The sequence below is a fragment of the Penaeus vannamei genome, chromosome 35 (genome assembly GCF_042767895.1).
Source record: "Penaeus vannamei isolate JL-2024 chromosome 35, ASM4276789v1, whole genome shotgun sequence".
Lineage (NCBI taxonomy): Eukaryota > Metazoa > Arthropoda > Malacostraca > Decapoda > Penaeidae > Penaeus > Penaeus vannamei.
The window spans coordinates 15,904,901-15,914,900 of NC_091583.1; the positions used below are offsets into that span (position 1 = coordinate 15,904,901).

At 36.8% G+C, this 10,000-nt stretch overlaps 1 protein-coding gene across 4 annotated transcripts in view; it reads left to right on the top strand.

Annotated features, from left to right (window-relative positions):
* LOC113804681 (homeotic protein antennapedia) overlaps nt 1-9,537 on the top strand; it is a 417,805-nt gene extending 408,268 nt beyond the window's left edge. For all 4 annotated transcript variants that reach the window (XM_070114345.1, XM_070114344.1, XM_070114343.1 and 1 more), the window contains one exon: nt 1,516-9,537. In XM_070114345.1, coding sequence (XP_069970446.1) covers nt 1,516-1,766 — 251 coding nt within the window. In that variant the 3' untranslated portion in view covers nt 1,767-9,537. The remainder of the gene's footprint in view (nt 1-1,515) is intronic.
* Nucleotides 9,538-10,000: the final 463 nt, after the last annotated feature.

Sequence of the window (10,000 nt, forward strand, 5' to 3'; positions counted from 1 at the left end):
GAAGTGCGGACGTGAGCGAGCGACGTCTGCTCCGATTAACATTGGCTGTATCTCTGCGTTTGTTTGACGCCACTACGTCACCGCGTGCATTGCATCACACACGTCTAATCTCCATCTACTTTTCTTATGAGTCAACGCTTTAACATGATTTGCGTTTCTGATGTAATGAATTGCTGTGCGTGTTTGTGTGTGTGCGGTTTTACGTATGTGTATTATGTATATATATATATATATATATATATATATATATATATATATATATATATATATATATATATATATATATATATATATATATATATATATATATATAAAATATATATATATATATATATATATATATATACATATATATATATATATATATATATATATATATATATATATATATATATATAATTATCTATCAGTCTCTCCACCTATCCCACTCTGTATGAAAATATGTATCTATCTATCAGTCTGTCTGTATGTCAATCTATCTGCCTATCTATTTTTCTGTCTGTCTGTCTATTAATCTACCTGTCTTTCTATATCTGTGTATGTGTGCATTTGCGTGTGTGCGAACATGATTGTAAATAGAATTGAAAAAAACCGTATTTCGTTGCATTAAAAAGGGACTGTCACCTTTAAGCGCATTCGCCGCCTCTCCCTGTACACTCGCTCTCGACGTGGGGCTCAAGTGACATTTCCTTGACAGACGGACATGTCAAGTGGTAGCTGTTACTCGAGAGGGTTAAAGGGCTCATGAACTCTTTGGGGATTTAAAGAGGAGAGGAAAAAAGGGTGATGTGTATCCATGTTTTTTTTTATCTCCTTGTCTATTGCTACTCACTTTACACTCACGTATTTATGTTCGTTAATATGAGGCGTGTGTCATATTTAAGTAGATAAATAAGGGTTGTGTGTATATAACTTCATCCTTTTTATTTCATATTAATTCCCTGTCTCTAACTCTGCTCTCTCTCTCTCTGTCTCTCCCTCTTTATCTTTCTCTTTCTCTCTCTTTTCCTTTTTTGGGGGGTTGTCTTGTATCTTTACTGCAGATTTAGTACGAGATATGAAGAATGAAGAGAGAAGCGAGTATATGTATTTATTGGGTGTGATTCTGTGTACAAATTCCACAAGTGACGAGCATTCATGGACACCGGTTCTCCTTTAATTGTCTTGAGCTTTAATCCCATAGTATTAAGATTAAGAAATAAGTAGTTGTCATTATCTTATCTAAATTAATGGGAAACAATTTAGCTTCCCGTCATACATCAACCAGTATGGTTTGATTTGTTTTACTATATCAGTTTCAATAATTCAAGTTTCATTTGATGTACTTTTTTAAATGACAATGTTGGAGCATATAACAGGCCTATCTAATGTGATATTTAGTGTTACGCTGTTAAAGAATAGTCATATTTGACCTTTTTTTACGGATTTACAAAGCTCAAGAATAGCCCACCTTGAGCTATTTACTGTTTTGCGGAGTACAAGAATTTAACAGTCCAATTCCCCCCCTTGCTGCAGAGAGGAAGCGTGGACGACAGACCTACACGCGGTACCAGACCCTCGAGCTGGAGAAGGAGTTCCACTTCAACCGGTACCTGACGCGACGACGAAGGATAGAGATCGCCCACGCCCTCTGCCTCACCGAACGACAGATCAAAATCTGGTTCCAGAACCGTCGGATGAAGTGGAAGAAGGAGAACAAAACCAAAGGAGTGGAGAACGGCAACTCCCTCTCAGAGACCCCCACCCCCACCTCCCCCACCCAGTGACCTCCGAGCTGCGGGTCGGTTGCCAAATATTGACCTAGGGTGTGCAAAAGTGCCAGTGCAGAGTGTGTGACCCATTTTATACTGGATAATTAAGTGCTATTTTACATAGTCTACGTGTATGTGCTCCGTATGTACAGTGCATCTCCAAAAAAGAAAAAAAAATATTGGCAAGTGTTTTGAATATACCAGTGACTACATGTATAAGCCAGGATGACGTCAGCGAAGGCGCCATAGTGTAAAGTGTATTCTGTGTATTATCGGTGTTCAAGCCGGGAAACAGCCTACCAGTGCCAGTACCACATAGGGGCTTCGGGAGCCGGGTGAAGCAGTGACGTGGCAGTCTCCTATTGGTGTAAGCTTTATGCATTAGCAGTAACGTAAAGAAAAAAAGAAAAAAAAAAGTCATAAAAAAAGAGTTCCCAAAGCTACGTTGCCACCTAGCGACAATACGTCAACAGCGAAGACTACAATCATTCCAAGAACCAGATGAGTAGCCGTTTTCTGTCATCTGTCATGTCATCCATCACTTGACAAGCTACCTTGACCCCCAACCCCCCGAGTCCCCAACAACCATGTCAGGCGCCAGTCCCCCCCCTCGCTAACCAAAACTAAAACCACACAGGAGAGTCTAGCTGTTTGAACCTGATCTACCGTTTCCAGTTGCTTCTCCTACTCTGGTATTGTATAAAATAAGAGTTTCGATACAAAATTGATGTTTCCCACTAGGAAAAACCCAGTATATATAATATATGCTAGATTGTAGCGGGAGGCGAAACTAAACTAGGTGTTATTGAGTACTACTAGTATACCACACAGGTTACAAAGGATAATCAGAAGTGATCAGCAGCAATGGTATCTTCCGAAGTGATCTCTGTACACAGATGGACCAGCTATGTAGATGGTTCTGTCCAAAAGATGGTTCGACAATAGAGATGGTTTCCCCCCAAGGAGAGAGGGCTCCCTTTCGTATATAGTTGAGCCATCTTTGTTTATTTTCCTTTTTTTTAAATCAATGATCAAGTCCTCCTTGATGCAACTGGTCCTTCAAATGATCATTCTAGCTATGAGGAAGGGTCTTCGAGGTCCACCCACTGATCGTTCCCTTTGACGTCCAATACACGCCCCTGAGGGACAGAAGCGTTCAGCCAGTGTACCCGTTTGGAGTCTTTTCCCCCTTCTTCATGCAAAGATGGTTCCATGTTCGCAGATGGTCCGCTTACAGAGATGGTCCCTCAAACCCCACCCCCCTTACCAGATGGTCGCTCTCCGGAAGGAATAGTTGTATGGGCAAAAATATAAGAAAGAAAAAAATTAAGAAAACACGCGAGAAAAAAAAAGTATGAATAGATAACAACCTGAAACCAGTCCATATCACAAAGTATCCACATCTTATGCTCAATAAATACTTCGTAAATTTTCTCTCTCTCTTTTATATGTATATAATTTATTTTACTTAGATTTTTTTTTCTTCTTTTTGGTTTGATTTCCATTTTCTATTTATTTACGTTCTGAAGTCATATATTTTCTCTATCACTTTTTTCGGGAATAAACTGATTTCAACTGGGGGTACGTGCGTTGATCCGCCACCATAAAACAAACGAAATGTTGCCCATATAACGATATTCTGCTGAACGTGTGTTGCAAGTTGAAAGACGGGTAAATGGAACAAGAAGACGACGATAATAAGCAAACTAAAAATAACAAAAAAACACACAAAAATCAAATAAAAAATAATGTAAACAAAGGCTCATCTATGGAAGGTTTTGTGGGAGAAAGATCTTGGCTTGCCTTCTTGGAGTCCCTGTGCTTGCATTCGTGGGAGTCGAACGGGACCAAAGCAGTCAAAATGATAATAAAACAAAAGGTTGTGTAAGAAGAATAAGAAAGAAAAAGAAAAAGTGGATCTCCATCTCACTGATTTTAGATTTCATTATTCTTTTATCATTTCATTATCTCTCGCATTCGTTGTGGACGTGATGAGTAGTCCTTTAAGTCAATCTTTGAAATGTATCCATATTTATAAAACGTCATGCTCATCCGCCATATTCATCTACCATCTACTCTACCTTCCTTCCTCTCCTCTACCTCCCACTCTCCCCCTCTTACCCCCCCCCCCTTTACCTATCTCCGCCTCCATGCCTCTTTTCTTTCTCCTTCTCTTTCGTCCTCTTTTCTTTCACCTCCTGTTTCTTCCGTGTTCTTGTCCTCTCCCCGCTTCTTGTTTCTTCATCATTCTCTTCTTCCTTCTCCTCCTCTACTTCCAAAACCACTCCATCTTCCTCCTCCTTTTCCTCTTCTATTATTACGTTTCTTCCCTTCCTCTTCTTTCTCCACCACCACAGCCACATCTTTTTCTTCTTCCTCTTCCTCCGTCCCATTCCTCCTCCTCTTCCTCTTCCTCTCCTTCCTCCTCCTCCTCCTCCACCCTCACACCAAAACAACTCGTCAGCATCCATCCATTTTTTTTTTTTAATTCACTTTCTTAATTTTTAGAAGAATAATATAATATATATACTTACGTATACTCGAAACCTGTACCTTCCAAAGCTGAGTCTTCATAATTTATGTAGTTAGAGCGTAGTTTTGAAACCTTGGTCGGGTCCGTGGTTATGTCCTCTTTATGGTTTTTGAGTCAAGAGAGATAGTCGAGGTTTCTGTCGTGTCATTTGGGAGGAAAATGGGAGTTTTGGATTGACTTTTTGATTGGTCATAGAAGTTAATGAGAGTTTTATTCATATTTTTATTATTATTGTTGTAACTATCTTCCATATTATTATTATTATTATTATCATTATTGTTATTTTCATTATTATTAGCACCATTATTGCCATTATTATAATTTCTTATTCATTTGTTCATTCGTTCAGATCAATGGGTTCAGTCACTTATATATCCAGAATAAATTAAGAGACATTCATTTTTGTTTACATTTTTATACTTCATTCTTATAAAATTTTCTTACTCCCAAATGACGCTAAAGAAAGCTCCCGAGATCGGACATAGAAGGACATACGAAGACAGAGGGAATGTAAAAATAATAAGAAAAAAATCCATTATTTTTTCGTTACTTAAATAAGGAGAAAAAGATCTCTTAGCTGCTAATGGAGATTGTCCGTCTCTTTTACATCCCATTCGAATCCTCTTGAAAAGAACCCAAAAAGAAATAAAAAAGGATTGGCAACTGTATCTCACAGAGTTAACATATTAAGACATATAATTTAAAAAAGTAAAAAAAAAAGTATGTAAATAATTAAGGTTGTAATATTTTTTTTGGTCTTTTATAAGAAGAAGACGCAAAAAAGAACCGAAATTAAGAATAACTTTAGGCTTTACTGTGCATGAGGTGTATAGGGCAGTTTCCCCACTTAAGAACACAAGGAGGTTATGTTTATATTCTTTAAATGCACAGAGTATTTTCAGACGGGTGTTAGGTCCGTGCAATAGATAATTCCCCCCTCCCCCCTTTCTCTCTCTATCTGTCTATCTCCTTTAATTAAGTATTGAGGCAGAGTAACTTAGGATTATTTTAGGGAAGTCCAGATACGTGTTTTTGATTATTATTATTATTATTATGGTCATTATTATTATTACTGATAATTATCATTATTATTATTATTATGATAATTTTCATTGTTTTTCTCTCTCTCTCTCTCTCTCTCTCTCTCTCTCTCTCTCTCTCTCTCTCTCTCTCTCTCTCTCTCTCTCTCTCTCTCTCTCCCTCCCTCCCTCCCTCCCACCTCTCTCTCTTCCTCCCTCTCCCTCTCTCTTCCTCCCTCTCCCTCTCTCTTCCTCCCTCCCTCTCTCTCTTCCTCCCTCCCTCCTTCGTTTTGTAACATAAATTTCCTTTCCTCCATTTTCCCTCTATCCCTATCTACGTAACGTAATTAAGAGAAAAGGAAGAGAATCTGTTGATAATTCTCCTGGGTTGTTCTGCCAAAATCTCCAAGGAAAAAGTCCCAAATAAACGCCAGATTCTTTTGGAGAAATTTTCGTGAATTAGCGAGGTTCTTAGCGAGGTCTGCAGTGAGGGGAATGTGCAGTCCTAGTCCAACTACCATTGGCTCATACAAACAACTACAGATAGTTAAGGAAATACAAAATAAAAAAAAATAATACAGGAAAATATAGATGTATAAAAATTCTACACAAGCCGTAAGAGATAATAAGAGAGAAAAAAAGACTCTTTTTGCATATATATATTTTTGCTAAGTGAAGCATCCCTCCTGGTTTAGTAAATGCAGGAGTTAATTTTGTGGGAATAAAATTTACTTTTTAGACAAACGCGGGGAAATAACTCTGGATATTTTCTTGCTCATATATTCTGACACACAAACACACACTGTAGTTTTTTGAACCTTCAAAAACATAAGAAACAAAATATAAACATTGACGATTTGTTTGTATATCAATTGGTAGAATGACTAACCTTAATGTCTTACTGTAGTGAATGTTTTGACCTTGGAGAAGATTTTCAAGAAGAAGAAATTTCAAAAAAAGATTTTTAAAAAGAAGAGAAGCGGAGAGTATGACAGAAGCGTATTCAGGGATTCGTTGCATGAACGGTGTATCATGCTTGCACATATGTTGCAAGACTGACCTTAATGGCCTGGGCGTTTTGAGTCCTGTACTGTTTTTATTTTTATTCTTTTTCTTTCGTTTTTTAATACTTGTTATGTTTATCTTTTGATTGGTTGTTGACGTACTATTCACAGGGCAACTCTTTATCATTACTATTTTGAGAAAACATTTTTCCCCAGATTGGATATTTGAATACAAAATGGTGAATTTTTTTCACACATGTCTAACAAGAAAATTCATTTTTCTTTCTGATATAATAGGCAGTGGACATTCCATTATCTATTCATAAATATATCACGAAGGAATTATAATCAATAAAGATTTTTACAGTCACTCAATTTAATAATCCATTCATTACATTCAAGGTCTACAATTAACAAGTAATCATTTGATATTCCAATCCCCTTTTTACTTTCAATAGAGCCAAGCGTTAGAGCCAAACAGGAAGATTCCAGATTAATTAATGCCCTTAAGTGTAGGTGCCCATATCATTTCCAAACGATCTCAGACCATTAAACTTAACGTATACGGACTGAAAGTCTTCAGGACCAGCAAAGTGTGTCTTTGTCAACTCTCGTATGTAAGTAATGGAACGCTAATGTTAATCTTAATATTGTGACATAAAGCAAGCAAACAAACAAACTATTTCTCACTTCTGTCTCCATATGTATTCATCTTGGTAGAGTTTAGCGAGTGATACTTACGTCTCTCGTATAGTACCTTTTGTGGAGATGTTGTAAGTAAGGTCTAAATGTTAGTCTATTTACAGTTTGAGAGCGAGCATTTTTATTATGATTATTATTGTTTTTTATCATTTTTTTTCCAAAGTGAACTGGGAAATTAAGACCCTTGACACAATCTATAGAATGACAGCCAGCACGGTGGGCTAAAACGGAAACCAGAATACCCGTGGGAACCTTATTTCATATTTATAACGCTTGTGACTGGTATTTTCGTTGTCTCTTTCTCTCTCTCTCTTTCTCTTTATTTTCTGTGTTTTTGCCTCTCGATTATCATTTCAGTATTTTCCATGTATACGGTTATATATAATTCACCTTCCGTTTCGGTGATATGTGATGATTGTGTTTAGTTTTTAATTTAATTATCATTCGTTTTAATGTAGATTCCTTTTCCACGATGTCTCTCTCGTCTTTTTTTTTTTTTTTTTAGTCTTATTTTGTTTTCTTCCTATCTTGAAGATATTGTTTCGGGTTATTCCCCTAATTAGTAATATCGAACAACTCAGTGTTCTTTTCTCAACTCCATGTATACGAGCCGTGTATACTATACTTACCTTACCCAACCAACGAACGCCTGTAGCAGTGTATTGAAATGTGTAGTGTTATAGACGTATGACAGAAATTTAGGTTTAATCAAAGCCTAGAGTATTAAACAACAGTCGGGTATCTTCATAAACATACTGGACAAAATGTTTATTGTTACAGAATCTATGGTATACCCAATGTTGCTTGGTCAACTCATTAGTTCTTAAGTATATCAAACAAACCTTGTACTTGGTGAGAATATCGAAGACTATTCAACTCTTTTTATTTCCTCCTTTTAGTTTCATTTCTCTCAAGAAGTGTTCTATTTAATTTATTCATTCTCATGATTAAGATGTATTCCTACATGTATCCAATATAAGATAGTAAACTTAAAGTACATACGGACTGTATCCATATTACGACAGTTGAACCTGAAGATTATATTGTGAAACAGCCGATTTCTTGAATTTAGTGGAGCAATTGTGTTGTATCATGATGATAGTTTTAATATTCATAGGTGTTCTATATTTTGTAATCATGTAAACAAATGTGAGGAAAAAAATATACGTAACTCATACCAGGCAGTATCTGAACCAAATAGACGCTTGTAATTACTGCATAGCGCTTTCCGGCTTTCTTACCAATGTATTTTTTATGACAACCTTTGCATTAGTTGTTATTGAACATCTGTATCCAGGGGTAAATAGGATCTTACCTTGAGTGTGCTTAGGGCCACTTGCCGAGCCTCTTACCCCCCCCCCCCCCCCCGCCTCCCCTCCCCTTCCTCCCCTCACCCTATTTTCTTCTTCCCTCTCCTCTCCTCTCTTCGTCATTGATGTAAGAGTAATGATGTAATTAATTGCATTGTTTGGCACTTTGTAAAACTGCAAACATGAGTCTTGCAATAACAACGGATGCATCGTAACTTATTTCGAATCATAATTATTAATGTACATTTTACACATTCAAAATGCCATGGCAGCTTTTCTTTTAATTCACTAGTAAAGTTATATAGATTTTTGTTTCCCCTTTTTTTCTCTAGATATAATTTCAAATGTTTTGTCATCTATCTTGTCCTATTTTTTTAATATATAGAAGACAATAGTTTGTCAAAGTAGACCAGATTGTGATTTTTTTTTTTTTAGAAGACACAGGCAGATGACTTCCCTGGACTGGGCGAGGCTAAGATCTAGAAGGATTTTCAAGAACAACTCTCCTTAGAAAGTGGTTTTTGAAGATCTCTGATGTTGGCGACTCAAAAAAGAAAAAAAAGAAAGAAAAATGAAAATAAAACTACCTCTGAACATTGCACCCACCCCTCCCCCCTCCACTCCATCTCCAGTGAATAAATAAAACTAATTGATCATCCGTATTATCATGTCTATCTCTCATCTATTTTTTGAGTGTCCAAAATATAAATGATAAGGATCCCGTAAAGAAATTATTCTTGATATTTATATAGCAATCACGTGTGTTGGTCCTGTATTAAAACGCCCCCCCCCCCCCCCACCTTCTCCTTCTTCTCTCTCATTCCCCCACCCCCCCTCCCCACTCATCCCCCGATAAACATTTTTTGATATTTTTTCAAACTGCCTCAATTTAGGGAAGTCCTGACCTGCATATTCTTGTTTTTTTTGTTTATTTGTTTTTAAAATCATTGGTGATTTTTTTATAACATGTAAAACCTCGCTTACTCCTGTATGTAAATATTCTTTTCAATTACAGCAGAAGCTATGATGATAAACAAAACAAAACAAAAAAAATGCATAAAAAAATGTTCATGTCTCGGAGATAAAAAAAAAAGTTTTAGATATTTCCTATCAGCTGAAGTACTGAGGACTGGACGAATAAGATTTGTTTATGTTTGTGTGCCACTCCACATGTGTCTGTACATAGAGAACGACTTCGCAATACAAACTTTACTGAATGCCTTGTCTTTTATTTCAACATGATTTTTGCTTCCAGACTGATGAAAATGAGGCATGGAAATACCTCTTTTTATTGATTTTACTCAAAGGGAATTGACCTGAAATAACATTGGAGATATACATCAGAAGAAGAAGGAGAAAAAAATGTCTCAAGATAAAAGTGTTGATAAATTCTATGGTCTGTAAACACATTCGGTCAGTTTACCGAGAATGATATTTTGATCTTTTTACCGTCTCCAGCGCGAAAGTGTTTCTCAATTTAAGGTTTACGGGGCAAGTGTGCATGTAGTCGTCCGCGTGGGGCCGTAACTCAATCAAGAGCCTCATAATCCCTCCCTTTGGGGGCGGGACATCACCCTCCCTTGAAGGTCATTGCTGGTGTAAGATGATTATAAAACTCTCATTCCACAAACAAGTTGAAAGCCGTAAATGAACACCCAAAAAATATTGTATTTAAGCGTGA